Source organism: Eptesicus fuscus, chromosome 1 (assembly GCF_027574615.1).
Source record: "Eptesicus fuscus isolate TK198812 chromosome 1, DD_ASM_mEF_20220401, whole genome shotgun sequence".
Lineage (NCBI taxonomy): Eukaryota > Metazoa > Chordata > Mammalia > Chiroptera > Vespertilionidae > Eptesicus > Eptesicus fuscus.
In genome coordinates, this window is record NC_072473.1 from 92829589 (window position 1) to 92846811 (window position 17223).

Genomic DNA, 17223 nt, shown 5'->3' on the forward strand with positions numbered 1-17223 from the left:
TCCCATAGGCCATAGGAAGACTCTGAGGTATTCACGCTGGGGAGTGGCCAGGGCCTAAACTCTACACATTAAATGGTTAATTCTATGTTATATGAGTTTTACCTCAACTTTTTTTATTTTTTAAATATATTTTTATTGATTTCAGAGAGGAAGGGAGAAGGAGAGAGAAATAGAAACATCAGTGATGAGAGAGAATCATTGATTGGCTGCCTCCTTGCATGCCCCACACTGGGGATAAGCCCACAACCCGGGCATGTGCCCTGACTGGGAATCAAACCGTGACCTCCTAGTTCATAGCCTGATGTTCAACCACTGAACCATGCCAGCCAGGCTCAACTTTTATTTTAAAAAGCCATACTGCCCTAGACAGTTTGGCTCAGTGGATAGAGCGTCGGCTCACGGACTGAAGGGTTGCAGGTTCAATTCCCAGTCAAGGGCACATACCTCAGTTGCAGGCTTGATCCCTGGCCCTGGTCAGGGTGTGTATGGGAGGCAACCAATCAATGTGTCTCTCTCACATGGATGTTTCTCTGTCTTCCCCCCTCCCTTTAACTCTCTCTAAAAATCAAAGGGAAAATATCCTTAGGTGAGGATTGACAAAAAAAAAAAAAAAGAAAGAAAGGTCATATCTATGTTAAAAAAAAAAAAGAATGCCCTACAGGAATATACAATGCTGAGGGTCCACAGTATTATATTAGGGCAATTCAGGTATAATACAGAGCAGAAAGCCTATGCTCATGTACATGTGTGTGCGTATATATTCTGTGATACACACATGCAAATAATGGAGCAAAACAGTTGAAGCATGAACCTATCTCAACTTACCAGTGCAAATCTATGTCCAAAACTTATCCACTCCTTTTCTATGAGAATCTCAAATCCTTTAATGGTGCGGTAATAACTGTCCAGCATCAGCATAGCCAGAGATGTCAGCTGGGCTGTTCTGTCCCAACCATCACTGCAACGCACCACCACTGAGGTTTTCCCAGATTCTATTTTATCAGCAATTCTCACTGCCCCGGCAAGAAGCATCTTCAGAAAAGAAGGCACATTAGAACAAGCAACATATAATTTCTATTATAACAAAAATAATTCTGGGGAGAACATTGTAAGTTCAGATCAATAAGCCAAACAAGAATGCAAGGAATTGAAAATCACTAGAAAACATTAGTAGTATCATGGGAGGGGGAAATTTATACTAAGAAAAACTATAGCAGTAACTAGGGCCCTTTACTATAACAGCCAACATGTACTTAAAAGACCTGATGTAAGGTAAGCACTATCTCTTTTTATTATATCACAGAAGCCCCCCAAAGAAGACCAAAGTCTGGATGCTTCTCATAGAAACTAAGGAAGCCCAAGCACACAGCAAAGATGTGCTAATTTGCAATGTTGAGAAACCACTTGGATACAGATTTATGGCACCAACACAGAGAAATCCTATCCAGAAAGCATGTAAGGGACAGGCCCTCTTTACCCTGATATACTCTAGCCAATGTGTCCCATCCACGTTTGATAGCCACCGTGTCTCATCAATCGAAGGGTACACAATCTCTTTTAATTTACGTAGTGACTCTCTCATCACATGAATGTTGTGGATCTCCAAGAAGACGAGTTCCGCATTTGGGTAAGCACTTTCACTTTCATATCCTCCACCCTTTGCCTGTGAAAGACAAAAGAAAGACATCACTTCATCTGAGTTAACTTTTGTCCTCTGTAGTATTACCAAGTAGAGACCATTTAAAGAAGCAACAAACTCATCTGTTTATTATAAACTTGCTACATCTTTCTATGACTTTTCTGTGGCCACTGGAACAAAGCACCACAAACTGAGTGGCTCAAAACAACAGAAATGTCTTCTCTCACAGTGCGGGAGGTGGGGAAGTCCAAAATCAAGATATTGGCAGGGACGTGCTCCCTCAGAACCCTCTTGGGGGGATCCTTCTTTGCCTCTTCCAGCTTCTCGCGGTCCCAGGTATTCTTAGTTTATAGACACATTACTCCAATCTCTGTCTCATCATCACAAGTCCTTTTCCTGTGTCCATGTCCCTTCTCTTAAGGACACCAGTCAGATTGGATCAGGGATCACCCTAATCCAAAATGACCTCATCATAACTTGATTACATTTGCAAAGACCCTCTTTTGAAATAAAGCCACATTCACAGGCACCAGGGGTTAGGACTTTGACTTTTTAAAAATATATATTTAATTGATTTCTTACAGAGAAGAAGGGAAAGGGATAGTTAGAAACATTGATGAGAGAGAAACATCATTCAGCTACCTCCTGCACACCCCCCCAACTGGGGATGTGCCTGCAACCAAGGTACGTGCCCTTGACCGGAATCGAACCTGGGACCCTTCAGTCTGCAGGCTCACACTCTATCCACTGAGCCAAACCGGTTAGGGCGACTTGTTTTGTTTAATGGAGATACAATTCACCCCAAATAATCCTCTTATCACCCACTGTAAGTTTTTAACCCATTAAGAAATGGATCTTACTCAAGGCAAATTAGGTTTAAAAAGTTCTGTTAATGCTATCTGAACACAAAAAGTTATACAACCACAAGATTAATAAAAATAAAATCGTTTGTAAATCTCTAACAATGATATTTATTTAAGCAATTTTAGTAAACTAAAATTGTAACAAAAAAGGGGAATATGGTTCACCCCTTGGTAATCTCATAACAAAATATGATCGAGCTTATATTTTGTAGAGATCAACATTTAAAACACATCTTTGATGAGAATGTAGAGAAGTTGAAACTCTAATACATTGCTGTTGGGAATTAAAATGACACAGTTTGTGGGGGGAAATTTTGGTGGTTCCTCAAAAACTTAAATATGGAATGACCATATGACACAGCAATCCCAGGCCCACAGGATTGGAAACAGGTATTCAAACAAAAACTTGTACACAAATGATCACATCAGCACTATTCACAATAGCCAAAGGTGAAAACAACCCAAATGCCCATCAATGGATGAAGGGATAAACAAATTGTTGTCTAACTATGTAATGGAACATTTTTCAACTATACAAAGGAATTAAGTACTGTTCCATGCTACAACATGAATGAATCTTGAAAACATTATATTCTAAGTTAAAGATGCCAGGCATGAAAGACCACATATTGTATGATCCCGCTTATATGCAATGTCCAGAACAAGGAAATCTATACAGCAAGTAAATTAGTGGTTGCCAGGAGTTGAGGGGGAATGGGAAAGAATGGGCAGTGACTGCCAATGGGCACAGGGTTCCCATTTGGGGCTATGAAAGCATTCTGGAATTAGACAGTGGTAATTGTTGCAGAACACTGTGAATATACTGGAAGTCACTGAACTGTAAAACTTTGGAATGGTTAAATGGCAAGTTTTGCTATGTGAATTTTATATTAATAAAAGCAATAAATGCATCTGTCAACCCAAAGACCACACTCATCATTTAGTCTCCAACCATTTACCCAGTGGGTACGAATGCTCAACCCTGAGCTAAATAATGGAGCAACAATTATGAACAAGTGTAGAATATAATCCTTAAGGTCTTCAACATCTAGTGGGGTAATCAGGTGAGTAAAAGGGCACATGAAGAACAGGGGGTAAGTCCTTTCCTGTAGAAGAGTGTGAGGCTCCCAGGGTGGGCAGAAGAGATGTCTACAATGAGAAGATAACACAAGTTAGGAAAGCTTTGCTGTGGGGAGGAAGGTCAAAAACACTCAAGGTAGAGGGGCCAATCATGTTTACATGACCAGAGATGGGTGAAGATGTGGTTTCCTGAGAGACAGGCAAGAAGTTCAGCAGAGAACACTAGGGCAGTGATGAGAGCAGGAAGAGAGGAGGCCAGAGTGGTCAGGTCCTGGTTCAGACTTGCACTGTAGAATCATCACTGGCTACATAGGGACAGAAGGGACTGGGCAAGGGGGGACCTTGTGCAGGTGGGCCAGCTCAGAGACAGGCGATCACCCGGCTGAAGGAATCATGATAGAGGCACCAGGACAGAGACATGCACCTGAGTTGATATATTTAAGAAGCAGGACATGGTGCTGATTGGGACAATGGAACTGGGTAGCACAGGAGGTGTCACTGATGCCTATAATTTTGGACTGGGTAACATGAAAGATGGTGGTATTATTTACTGGGATACACTATTAGAGAAGAAACAGTGTTTGGCTTTGAGTATAGTGAATACAAAATGCCTGTGAGGAATACAAGTGGAGAGGCCTACAGGATTCGGGATACACAGGTCTGAAGTTGAGAAGAGAGGTCTGAGCTGTGCATATCAATATGAAGTCGAGGACATGTGGATGATACTGGAGGACAAAGGTCTGGCACATGGTGCTCAAGGACAGCGTGTAATGTGAAGAGAGAAGTAAAGACCAGGAACTTGAATAAGGCCAACATTTAAGGAATATAAAGCAAGAGAAGATCAGCCAGAGATTGAAGGAAAAGAGAAAAAAGGGAAAAGTATTTTGAAAAGGAGAAAGTACTTAATCATGTCAAAAGTTCACGAAAACAAGGAAAAGAACTAAAAAAATAAATAAATAAACATTGGATTTTGTGACAAAAAAACACTTGGGGACTTTACCAAGAACAGCCTGGGTAGGATGAGGATGGGAGCTAGTTTCACATAGCTTAAGGGGTGAGTGAGTGGCAGTGAGCACTGAGGGGTATCAAGGAGGCAGCTCCTCCAAGAAGTCTTGTAAAGGGCAGGAGGAGTTAGCTGGAAAGAGACAGTGATGATGATTCCAGGGAGGGCTTATATCTATGTAAATGAAAATGACTTCACGGGAAGGAGTCAGTGGAGGGGAAAGGTCAAAGATCCCAGAGCAAGAAAAGGGATGATTGAGCAGGTGGAGAGGTTGGGGGCTAATGGCAGGGCACAAGGAGGAGGCCACCCCTTCCTCAATAACAGGAGGCAAGAGGCTGCCACAGACAGCAATACAAGCTAGTTTCCAGGTGTGGTGGCAGGAGCAGTTGGAGTTCCTGAGGATTGGTTTGCCCTCTGTGGAGAAGGAAGGCCAGCTGTTGAGGATGAAGGGGATAGAGCTGGGTCCTACATTAGACAAGAGTCATTAAGAGGCTGAAACAGCTCCTGGGGAGTCTATAGGGTGACTGAGGGGGAAAAACTTCTCAGCAGTGATGAGGGCCCAGACTGGAGAGTATAAATCTGGAGTGGCTCCAACCTGCACATTGTGAGCCTCTTATCCTCCTGGAACACTCAGCAGCCCAGGTTGTGGGCATGAGAAAGGCAGGCAGGAGAAGTGAACTGGGTCAGGCAGGAGTGCTGGAGGGCGAATGAGCCAAGATTCGGGCCAGGAGACATTGGACTAGACAGCCTAAGGAGCCCAGGCTGGGCAAGATCACGTGGATATTCCCAGAGCCGAGAGAAACAGGAGGAAGTGCGGGGTCTGGGGGTCCGTGCATTGAGGACAAGCTGTGGAGTGGCCTGTGAGCACTGGCACAAGAGGCTAAGGACTGAGAGGGGAGTTTGCATCTGAGAATTCAGAAGGAAAGCTGTTCTGGGAAAGACCAGAGGCTGTGTGTGAGGCTGAAAGCCCGGTCTCCTGGATGTAGGAACAGTTGCTGAATATCTGATAAAGTCTGTAAGTGGCAAACATGACTGACAGTAAAACAACAGAATTTTTGTACATTTGGATGCCAGCTTATACTTCAAGTTATTCTATAGAATTATATGGGACACTTAAACTTCATTAGAACACTTTTTGAACACCAACTATGGACAAAGCAGTTTAGAGCCCAGTCCTGCTTCTGTGGCATAATTATGTTTTTCATAAAAAATATAAACCTAAGACCAGGCTCTCTTGGACAGGGAGAGACTACCACCGCTGCAGGTACTCCCCAGACTAGGGGACTCGGGCATGGAGCCCATGCCATCTTGAAGGGGAGAATGGCCTTTTCTAGGAGCTCATCAGCACCACCACCCAGACAGGCCTTGGAACTGTCCATGACCCAGCAGCCACTCCAGCCAAAATCCTGCTGCCCCACCCGCAGACCCGCGGACCCTAAGACCTCCACCTCCAAAGGTGCACCGCTTGGCAGCAGTAAGTGCAACTTCCCCCTCCCCAGCGGCAGCACTCCGGACACTACATTCTTGCGTTTCCAGCGCGCAGGCATCCAGGGCACACCACTCCATAGGCAGCGCCTGGGAGCCACTGGGAGCCCCCGCTGGGTGTGATTTTGTACAGACAAGGGCGCGCTGCCCTGCAGTAGAAATTCTGAACTCCCTCTTCCTGAATAACTGCCCATGGACACCCCAGTTGTGCAACTTCAGTGCCAGGGCCCCTCAGAGCTCTGCACAAACACACCTCCACAGTCACGTATTTCCAACAGGCAGGCACCCTGAGCCCATCTATCCATAGGGCGCTCCTGGGAGCCGCTGTGAGCTCTCACTGGGTGTGATATTGGACAAACAGGGACACACTCCCCCCCGCCCCATACACACATAACCCCACCCCCTCGGCAGTAGATATTCTGAATTCACTCATCCTGGATACCTGCCCACAGACGCCTCAATTACGCAGCTTCAGTGCCAGGGCCCTTCAGAGTGCTTCAGTGTGCCTCGCTGGCAAATGCACCGCGGGTGCCCCTGTGAGCTGCCACTGGGAGCATGTGACTATCCACCACAGGTGCAGCAGCAAAAGCTGAGTCTGCCCACCCGACAACTACAGAACTCTGGACATCACAGTCACACCTTTCCAGAGCACAGGCCCCCTGAACCCCATTACCCCAACAGACAGTCCCTGGGTGCCTCTGTGGGCTTGTAATCCCAGCTCTGCCACACAAATGCCACCTCAGCTTTCTTACCTGTAAAAATCTCAAAGGGTCACTGTGGGGATTAACTGCTAAGTAAATCCTATCTAATAAAGAGGGAATATGCTAATTGACCCTCACACTGTCGATATGCTAATTGACCCTCACACTGTGGAGACAAAAGATGGCAGCACCACAGCCAATAAGGAGGGAATATGCTAATTGACTGCCCAGCCCTCAGCTGCCCAGGGCCAGCCTGAGGCGCAGGCAAGCCTCAGATGGCGGCTGCCCAGGCGCCCAGGGCCACCCGAGGCTCAGGTAACCAGGGCTGGCCAAGGCCTGCGCTGCCGGCAGTGGCAGCAGCAGAGGTGTGATTGGGGTGTCACCTTCCCCTGATCGCCAGGTTGCCTCCCACCCCTGAGGGCTCCTGGACTGTGAGAGGTGGCAGGCCGGGCTGAGGGACCCCCCCTCCAGTGCATGGGTGTCTAGTTAATAAAATAAAATAAATTATCTTAAAGATAATCCATGCAAAGCTTGGTGCCTGTCCAACATCCCTCAAAGTTACTCAAGCACTAATATAGTATTGCCTCACCAGCACCTACCATGTCTAAAGCCATGGACCAGGTAGAGCCCTTCCCTGAGGGAGCGCTGAGGAAGAGGCTCTAGGAAGGGTTGGGTGGGGCGTCGTGCTTATCAAGCACGTCATCACGGAGCCCTTGCCAAAAGCTAGTTTTAAACAGGAGAATGTATAGCAAGGCAGTTTGTTGCCTGGAAGCTAATTACTAAAGATCCAAATGAGGCAAATGACAATCAGAAAATGGGGTTATAGCCAAAACCTAGCGGGTTTGGCTCAGTGGAAAGAGCATTGGCCTGCAGACTGAAGGGTCCCAGGTTCAATTCCCATCAAGGGCACATTCCTGGGTTGTGGCCTCCATCCCCAGTTGGGGGCATGCAGGAGGCAGCTGATCAATGATTCTCTCTCATCATTGATATTTCTATCTCTTCTTCTCTCTTCCTCTCTGAAATCAATAAATATATATTTAAAATAAAAAATAAAAAATGGAGTTATAAAAGAAAAATAGTGTGATTACCCATTCCAATCCAGGACACAGAGAACAGACAGCTGGAGGTCTTGAGACAGAAGAAGAGGAAGGAGGGTGAAAAGCGCCCCTGCCTATACTCCCAGCCGGAACAGGGAGAGAGTTTCAGAGAGTTCTGGAAGACAACTTGCTGGCCAGACCTCTTTCTATGGGGGCAAGCAGGGCTCTGAATAGGAGCTAGTGACACTGGGGCACTGTTACAGACCAGCCCCCAAATCTGCAAGAATAAGTTGATAGCAGCGGAGATAGGGCCATACCAACACTTTTGGGAATAGGAAACCTGAATACCGGCAGCCAGCTGAAGGATGTACTCAGATTTCCTTGATTTCAAACAGCTATTCAGTGCTTGTTGAAGGTGTGCCACACTCTCCATCCATCAGCATGCCAATCCTCAGTAGCAGGGAGGGCTCCCAGGTGAGAACACTGAAGCCTCAGAGAGGGCAGGCAACTCCTAAAGGCCAAAGGGATAAACTGCCAGGGCAGGATTCCCATATCCCCAGACTCAGAAATCCACACTATTCATTATGGACTGCATGATTCTGTCCCTGAAAAATTCTTATGTTGAAATCCTACCCCACAAAATGATGGTATTAGGAGGTGGGGCCTTTGGGAGGGGATTAGGTATTGAGGGTAGAACCCTTATAGGAGACACCAGAGAGCTGGCCTCTTTCTGCTCTTAGATGTGTGAGGACACAGCAAGAAGGTGGCTATCTAGAAGCCAGGAAATAGGTCTTCACCATACACAGGATCTGCTGGCACCCTGATTTTGGAATTCCAGCCTCCAGAATTGTGAGAAGTAAATGTTTATTGTTTACTAGAGGCCTGGTGCATGGATTTGTGCACCAGTGGGATCCCTCAACCTGGCCTGCGCCCTCTCGCAATCCGGGACCCCTCGGGGATGTCAGATAGCTGGTTTCAGCCAAATCCCTGCAGGCCCGATCCAGACAAGAAGGAGCCCAATCCCTGCAAGCCTGATCCAGACAGGAGGGAGCCCGATCCTGTGCATTGAGCATCTGTCTCCTGGTGGACAGTGAGCATCATAGTGACCGGTCAACCGGTCGTTCAGTCGCTTAGGCTTTTATATATATAGATAACTCACCCAGTCTGCAGTGTTTTGTTATATCAGCCAGAGCTGAAACACCCCCTTCCATGGTGTCCTGATTCTATCTTTTCCACACTGGATGAAGCACAATGAACTGCCCTTGCTCTGTGGATGTTTTGAAGATCGCCTCTGTGAATATAGCTTTCATCTTGTGTTTTATTTCTTTGGGATAGTATTACAGTGGTGACAGGAAGTATGCAGAGACATAGTAAGACTGACAAGGGTTAATGAACCATCAGATGTGGGTAGCAAGAGAAACTAAGGTATCCACATTAAATCCCTGGCAACTGTGAGCATGACCTTTTTTTGAAAAGGGGGTATTTGCAGATGTGATTAAGTTAAGGATCTTGGGATGAGGAGAAATCCTGGATTATCTTGGGTGGGCCGTAAATGCCATCACAAGTATCCTTAGAAGAAAGGAGGAGATGACATAGACACAGGGCAGAAGGCCATGTGAAGACACAGAGGCAGAGATTGGTGTGCTGTGGCTACATGCACAGAACAGCCAGTAGGATCTGCAAGAGGCAAAGAAAGATTCTCCCCTGAAGCCCTTTTAAGGGAGCACAACCCTGCCAGATTTCAGACTTCTGGTCTCCAAAACCATGAGGGAATAAATTTGTGTTAAGGTGCCAAGTGTGTGGTAATTTGTACAGCTGCCTCAGGAAACTCATGTACTGCTCATCTCCATCCCCACCCTGTTCCTCTTCCAGTCTTTCCCATCTCAGTAGCCGACACCACCCATCACTCCCCAGGCCAGACACCTGAGGCAGTGAGCTTATCAATATCATGTACTGAGTTCTGAGGATGTACCCAGCATTGTGCTGAGTCCTTTACGTGCATTCTTCTCACTTAATTTTAATCCTTACACAGCCCTCTACACGAGGTACTGTTACCTCCCATTTCATAGAAGAGGAACCTGAGGCTTATGAAGAGGTGAGGTAAATGGCTCAGGGCTCCACATAGCATCAAGTGGAAGAACCTGGAGAAAAACTCAGGTGTAAGTGATTGCCAAGCCAAGGGTTCTTACACCCTGCCTCTCAGTTTGGTATGCTGAAGTTGTTACCTGGGAGACAGCCAAGTGGAGATGGCAACCAGACGACAGATGGAAATTTTGTCTAGACCTCAGGAGGAATGAAAGTGGGATATAAACTTGGGTGTGAAACTCAGCATATAGAGTGTTTAAATTCATGGCATAGGAGGAGATTGCACAAAGTTGAAAAGAGGATCCCAGATTGAGTTCAAGGAGCACTGCCATTTGCAGGTTGGGAAGAGGAAGAGGAACCAGTGAAGGAGACCAAGCCAGGCAGGCTGGAGACAGAAATCCAGGGTGTGAATGTCATAAAAGTCAAGAGAATGGAGCAGTACACGCTGAGGTCAGTAACAATGACAGCTAACTTGAACCGAATGCTTTCTCTCAGGGATAGGTAGTGTCCCAGGCTCTTTACAGTTGTCTCATATCCACTCCAGGAAGTAGGTTTACTGTCACTGCCACTTTAGAGACTAGGCAATCATAGTGCAGAAAGATGAAGTCATATAGCAAATAACCAGTTTCCTTCGATGCTCTCTCGGAGCATATTTCACGTTCCTCCATACCTCAGAGGATAACCATGTGGCAGTTGCTGCAACCACTTGTTCAGCGTGTCTCTCCCGATACCTAGCAAATGCCTGGCCCATAGAAGGCACTCAAGTACTGAAGGAAAATGGAGTATCTGATGGCTCATTTGCTCCTTGAAGTAGAAGGTAATGGCTTCTCTCCAGAGTGAGATGGGAGGGTGGTTTTTTGGAGATTGTGGTCAACAAAATAATCACTGAGAAAATAAGAGGTTCAAGTTGCCCAAAGAAACAAAGACCTCCCTAAGCACTGCTGAGGAGAACATGAGGGGTCATGACCATGCTCTCAGACATCTTCCTTCTTGCCACTCTTGTGAATGATGTGCTCTGGCACACTGTTGAGTAGGTACATGTGTTCTCTAGAATGCCCTGCTTGTCTCCTCCCGCTAACCACCCAAAGCCAGCTCAAATGGTGCCTTCTTCAGGAAGCCTTGCCCAGCTTCACAATCAGGCCTGGCCAGTCTCTTTCCTGGCTCCGCCAGCATACTGAGTTGATACCTGTAAATAGCACCTCGCCTGGTCTGTTGTGGTATTTCCTCCTAGTAGGTGCTTATTACATGTTTGTTGCCAAAATGACATGAGATGGTAAGGGCTGTCACCACCTTCCTGATACCTGAAATTACTTGTGGAAGGGGCCAAGCCCTCTGACTGCCAAATACTTACCTGTAGTAACACATTGCTGGAAAGTCAATCATGGGAAGTAGAAATGACTCAGTTCTAGAGCCTTTTCTATTTGGATAGTGGGTACTGGAGGCTTTATGTCATAGCTATTGAAGGATCCTGTCCCCTTCAGCTACTGGGAATCAAATGGAGTGGTCTGCAGATGCTACTGCTCCATGTGATATATGGAAACCTTTATACACTGAGTGGCCAGATTATTATGATCTCTGAACACATAATAATCTGGCCACTCAGTGTTTGTATGTGTGTGTGTGTGTGTGTGTGTGTGTGTGTATGTGTGTGTGTGTGTATATATATATATATATATATATATATATATATATATATATATATATATATAGAGGCCCAGTGCATGAATTCATGCATGGGTGGGGTCCGGCCAGCCAGCCTGCCTGCTGGTCGAACTCCTGGTCGAGGGGACAATTTGTATATTAGCCTTTTATTATATAGGATATACACTGAGTGGCCAGATTATTATGCATTCAGAAATCATAATAATCTGGCCACTCAGTGTATTTCCCTAGTTTCACATATTTGACTCCATTCTAATAGGCCTTCAGACCAAATATGAATTAGTCAAGCAATTACCATATTTCCAAGGTTAAAGGGACTTCCAAGGGCCTTACGATCATTTCATTAACATACTTACTTGTTTCTTTAGGTGATAATTCTCTTTCTGGGTCTTTGCTTAATTAACTCAGCAGACAGGATTGTGGGGGAACAATAGGAGAGACAAGATCCCAACTCACATGAGACATCCACAGGGAGGGATAGCTATGGGCTATTTGGAAAGATTCTACCTTCAGGTGGGGAGGAAGTCAACGGCTATTTGAACTGCATAACAACTTACAGACAGTACATGAGACAAGACCTACTGGTTCTGCAATGTCATCAAGAATGTACCTTGTTGGTATCCGCGACACTGATTTGTCGGGCATCAAAGATGATAAGTTTGTGAGACTGTGCATTAGCATCCATTATTGTCTGCAAGTATTTTTCATCTTCTTTGCAGCGTTTATCACTGGGACCCACAAGTGGCTGGCTGCACCGAGTGATTGTTGCCTGACTTTCTGGATGAATCCATGACAACACCTAGTGTGTGTAAGTAACAAATATGAGTACAGTTCCTAAAACAGTATGTGCTCTAAATACCACGTAGTAAAGGCAAGTTCTCTTCTCAAGCACAGCTTCTTCTGTATATTTTCCTCAAAGTGGAGGGGTCAGGCCAATCACAGCAACAATAGTGGCTATGAGATGCAATGTTTGGGTCAGGATGAAAGAAGTCTGACTAGATGAGCTCTAAAAAATCCCCTTCCACATCTAAACTTCTATGATTCTAAGAAAAGCAGAAACTAAGTGAAAAGGTTACTAACATCAAGCCCCGTTCCTAATTGATTGACTAGTTTTATTTTGTCTCCTAATTGAAAAACATCTTTGTATCTCAACAATGATATATGTGGCAAGATAAGGACAAAGTGAATATACAGTCTCTCGTAAAATCTAAAGCTATATCCCCAAACCTTCTTTTTTCCTCCTGTGGCCAAGAGAATCAGGATTGTACCAGACTGCAAATTCTAGGCTCAAAAATGTTCACTCCCTCCTGGGTTGTGGTGACAGTACCATGGGGGTATGCATATGTCCAAACTCATCACATTTTATACATTAAACATGTGCCATGTTTTTGTATATCAATTAATCCTCAATAAAGCTATTTAAAAAAACCCATCCCCTGCTGGCTCCTATGTTTCTTTTCATAATGGTATTACTCCCATGCAGCTGCAGCCTTGCACTCAGCATCCAAGAAAGAGTGTCTTTCTCTGAGATGAGTTGATGAAACCAGAGACACAAACCATTAAAGCAGTAACATGCTAACTCTTTCTTGCTGTCTTTTGTTATACATACTACATTTTGAGAGCTAAACTGAAATTACCCTTGTACTTAGTAATGTGAAGTCATATGAGGCAGTCAGCAAACATAATGTTTACATAATTAGGTAGTTCCTGAGAATCAAAGATATGTTCAGGTTTTTAGACTTATTTTTCTACTTCTCATTTTGTTCACTAGATTTTTTTCTATTCTCTTCCCATATTAGATCTAATACAATGTTTATACCTAAATGACAATGTTTATTACTTACAGGGACTCTGCCTTTCGCTCGAAAGGCTGCTACTTTTGCAAGGTCATCATCTTTTACATTAGTTGGCACAACAATGATGGCAGGGTAAGTGTCACAGAGCTCATAATTACTGTTTACTTTGGCTATTTTCCAACTCTCATTTGGCAAGCCCTGTAGGGTGTTAGAGAAGAAAGAAGAGGGGAAAAGCATACTTTTACACTTTTGAAAAGTACTAAGCATGAACCATATCCATTTCTTATTTTGTGCTAAAATCCTACCTAATAAAACAGTAATATGCAAACTGACCGCACCTTCGCTACGCCCAAGCCACGCCCACCAGCCACACCCACCACCCAAAGCCACGCCCACCACCCAATCAGAGCGAGCATGCAAATAAACCCAACCAAGATGGAGGTTAATTTGCATACATAGGCGCCCTGAGCTGACCCCCTGGGACAGATTGCAGGGAGCTGGGATCCGCTCTGGCACCAGACCAAAAGCCTCCACCAGAGGCTTTTGGCCTGGAGCCGGAGTGGACACCCAGCTCCCCGCTTTCTATGGATGGTGGGCGTGGCGGACACCCAGCTCCTCGCTCTGATTGGATGGTGGGCGTGGCGAGCAGACACCCAGCTCCCCTGCCATCGAAAGCGGGAGCCGGAGCGGACACCCAGCTCCCCTACCATTGAAAACAGGGAGCTGGGTGTCCGCTCCAGCTCCAGGCCAAAAGCCTCCGGAGGCTTTTGGTCTGGTGCATGAGCGGACCCCCTGCCATCGATTGCAGGGTGCTGGGGGTCCGCTCCTGCCCAAGAGGCTTTTGGTCTGGGAAGGCCTGGGTAGGGGCTGAGCCAGTGATCAGAGGGAGCTGAAGAGGCCTGCCAAGGCCTAAAGCTTCGGCTAGAGGCTTTAGGCCTGGGCAGGGCCCAGCCCTCCACTGGTGTGAACTGTAGAGGAAACACCTTTTCTGACTGCACATTGGCTAAGCTCCCTGTATGCCACGGGTAATATTCTTAGTAACTTGGGTAATAAGAATCCAAAAAGGTGATCTAGGGTTTTTCCACCACACTTCTGGAGAAAAAAATGAAGGTCCGCTGCTGGAAGGCTAAGAAATGTCATATCTTGCCCTAGCTGGTTTGACTCAGTGGATAATGCCTCAGCCTGCACACAGCAGGGTCTGGGTTTGATTCTGATCAAAGGCATGTACCTAGGTTGCAGGCTCCTCCCTGGCCGGGGCCCAGATCAGGGCTCATGCAGGAGGCAACCAATCAAAGTGTTTCTCTCTGTCTTTCCCTTTCTCTTCCACATTCTCTAAAAGTCAATGGAAACATACCCTCAGGTGAGGATAAAAAATAAAGAAAGAAATCCATATCCTATGAAAGACACATCTTGAAAATGCCTAAAGAAAGTTGTCATTTTTTTCTTGGTGAAGGAACTGGAGTCCGTGTTGATGAAAACACCTTGGTGGCTGTGGTGACTGATAGTGGCTGCAGCAGTGGGGTGATGGGGCTGGTGCCTTCCCCTGATCAGCCTGGTTGCCTCCCACAAAGGGAGGCCAGACTGCAGCTTAGGTACGCTCCCTGTGGGGCGCGGGCCTAAGCCATCAGTAAGACATCCCCTGAGGGCTCCCAGTATGTGAGAGGGGGCAGGTTGGGCTGAGGGACCCCTGACCCCCAGTGCACGAATTTCATGCACCGGGCCCCTAGTCTGTTCATAATTTGTTCAGTGCTAATTAAAAGTTTAAATATATATTTATCTAATATGACCCATTGCCTACCCATTTAAAATTTAATGAAGCATAAGAATTTCCAAACATACTAAAAAAAATGAAGATTATATACTAGAATCCCAGTCCTATACATTTCTTGTAGTGTTTTTATAAAGAATGAGCATAGTGTTGTCTTCAAAAATACTCATGAAAGTCCTTTGGAGATAGAAATTTCTTACCAATGTCTAAAATAAATAATACATATCACTATACCAAATATAAGGTGGAGACAAAGATTAAATATCATGAAATAATCTTCTTGGAACATCTTGAAACTGACAATGCACTAGTTTCTGGTAGGGAAATACCATAACAGAGTGATATAATCATGTCATATATTTAAAATATAATTTAAACCATTGGTTTTAATCCTTACTCATCAACTCATTATGAGAATCTATAATAATAAAAGTATAATATGCTAATTAGACCAGACAGCCAAACGATCTTCCAGACATCATTCTGGACGTCCTTCCAGACGAAGCCATGGCAGCAGGGGCTGAGGCAGAGGCGATTACGGGTGATCAGGCAGGCAGGCGAGTGGTTAGGGGTGACCAGGAAGGCAGGCGAGTGGTTAGGGGCGATCAGGCAATCAGGCGAGTGGTTAGGGGCGATCAGGCAGGCAAGCAGAGTGGTTAGGAATGGTCAGGCAGGCAGGCAGGCAGAGTGGTTAGAGGTGATCGGGCAGGCAGGCAGGCAGGCAGGCGAGCAGTTAGGGGCAATAAGGCAGGCAGGCAAAGCAGTTAGGGGTGATCAGGCAGGCGAGTGGTTAGGGGTGATCAGGCAGGCAGGCGAGTGGTTAGGGCCGATCAGGCAGGCAGGCAGAGTGGTTAGGAGTGGTCAGGCAGGCAGGAGAGTAGTTAGGGGCAATCAGGCAGGCAGGTGAGTGGTTAGGGGCGATCAGGCAGGCAGGCAAGTGGTTAGGGGCGATCAGGCAGGCAGGCAGGTGAGCAGTTAGGAGCCAGCAGTCCCGGATTGTGAGAGGGATATCCGACTGCCTGTTTAGGCCTGATCCCACAGGGAAGTTGGACATCCCTAGGGGTCCCTGATTGTGAGAGGGTGCAGGCCAGGCTGAGGGTATCCTCCCCACCCTATGCATGAATTTTGTGCACCTATTTCATGTACTAGGCCTCTAGTATCTAATAAAAACCATCTAGTCAATTTTCTTTTTAAACCCCAGTTCTTGTACTCCACTTGTCTCTGTAAAAGGGATGTGGCATAGTCAAAGGTATGCCACAGGGGGAACAGGGCATCCCAAAGATGAAGAACCTACAAGCTAGGTAAATTATGTCTATGTACAGTTTGTTTCAAAAGGTTTCTTTTCCACAACATTTCTAACCTTTTAGAAGAGAAAAAGATGTTCAACCTATTTTTAGTTTTGATAAGCAACATACTTTACCTGTCTTTTATATTCAGCTACTGGATCATAAACTTTCCATCCATTAATTGGAAATTTTTCTTTATAGTTGAATGCAAAGAGTGTCTGGATATAAAAAAACACAAAATACATGTCAGCATTTCTTTGCTACGTCATATATCCAATATTAAAACTTTTCATTCAGTTATAAGCTGAATGTATTAAGATTCCTCTTTCAATTTGTAAATGTTGAAGCTCCAAATATACAGTTTTCTTAATCATTACACAGAACTACTGAATTTTAAATATTCTAATACTAGTTTCCAACAGAGAGAAAACAGATAAAGGCAACCTCTGAAAAAGGGAATAATTAAGCATGAAATTTTGGACCCCCACAAAGGAATGCAAAATAGGTTTATTTTGGTGTACTTACCTGCCCATTGGAAAGAGGAAATGCATGTTTACTAAGGTTTTCAAATATTCCCAGTTTACTCTGTTCTTCTTGTTTATATGCAAGTCGCAAGTTTCTCATATCCTGTTAAACAATTAGCAAAGCTCATTTATTCAATGTGTATTGAGTACCTATTAGAACCATGCTGTAAGAGATCAATAAAATATTTTTGTTCATTTCTCATGTTATACTTTATCTTGCTCCAACTAACAAAAGGCAATTAACAAAAACACCTCCAACAAGATTTTTTTTCCTTTTTTAAAATATGTTTTTAT

At 45.2% G+C, this 17223-nt stretch overlaps 1 protein-coding gene across 1 annotated transcript in view; it reads right to left on the reverse strand.

Moving 5' to 3' along the window:
* MTMR1 (myotubularin related protein 1) overlaps positions 1 to 17223 on the reverse strand; it is a 66664-nt gene that overhangs the window by 18089 nt on the left and 31352 nt on the right. Inside the window, exons 6-11 of the mRNA XM_008158701.3 lie at positions 16931 to 17032; positions 16540 to 16623; positions 13400 to 13549; positions 12166 to 12354; positions 1478 to 1663; positions 826 to 1032 (exon numbers count right to left, since the gene is read on the reverse strand). Of these exons, the coding sequence (XP_008156923.2) occupies positions 826 to 1032; positions 1478 to 1663; positions 12166 to 12354; positions 13400 to 13549; positions 16540 to 16623; positions 16931 to 17032 (918 nt within the window). The remainder of the gene's footprint in view (positions 1 to 825; positions 1033 to 1477; positions 1664 to 12165; positions 12355 to 13399; positions 13550 to 16539; positions 16624 to 16930; positions 17033 to 17223) is intronic.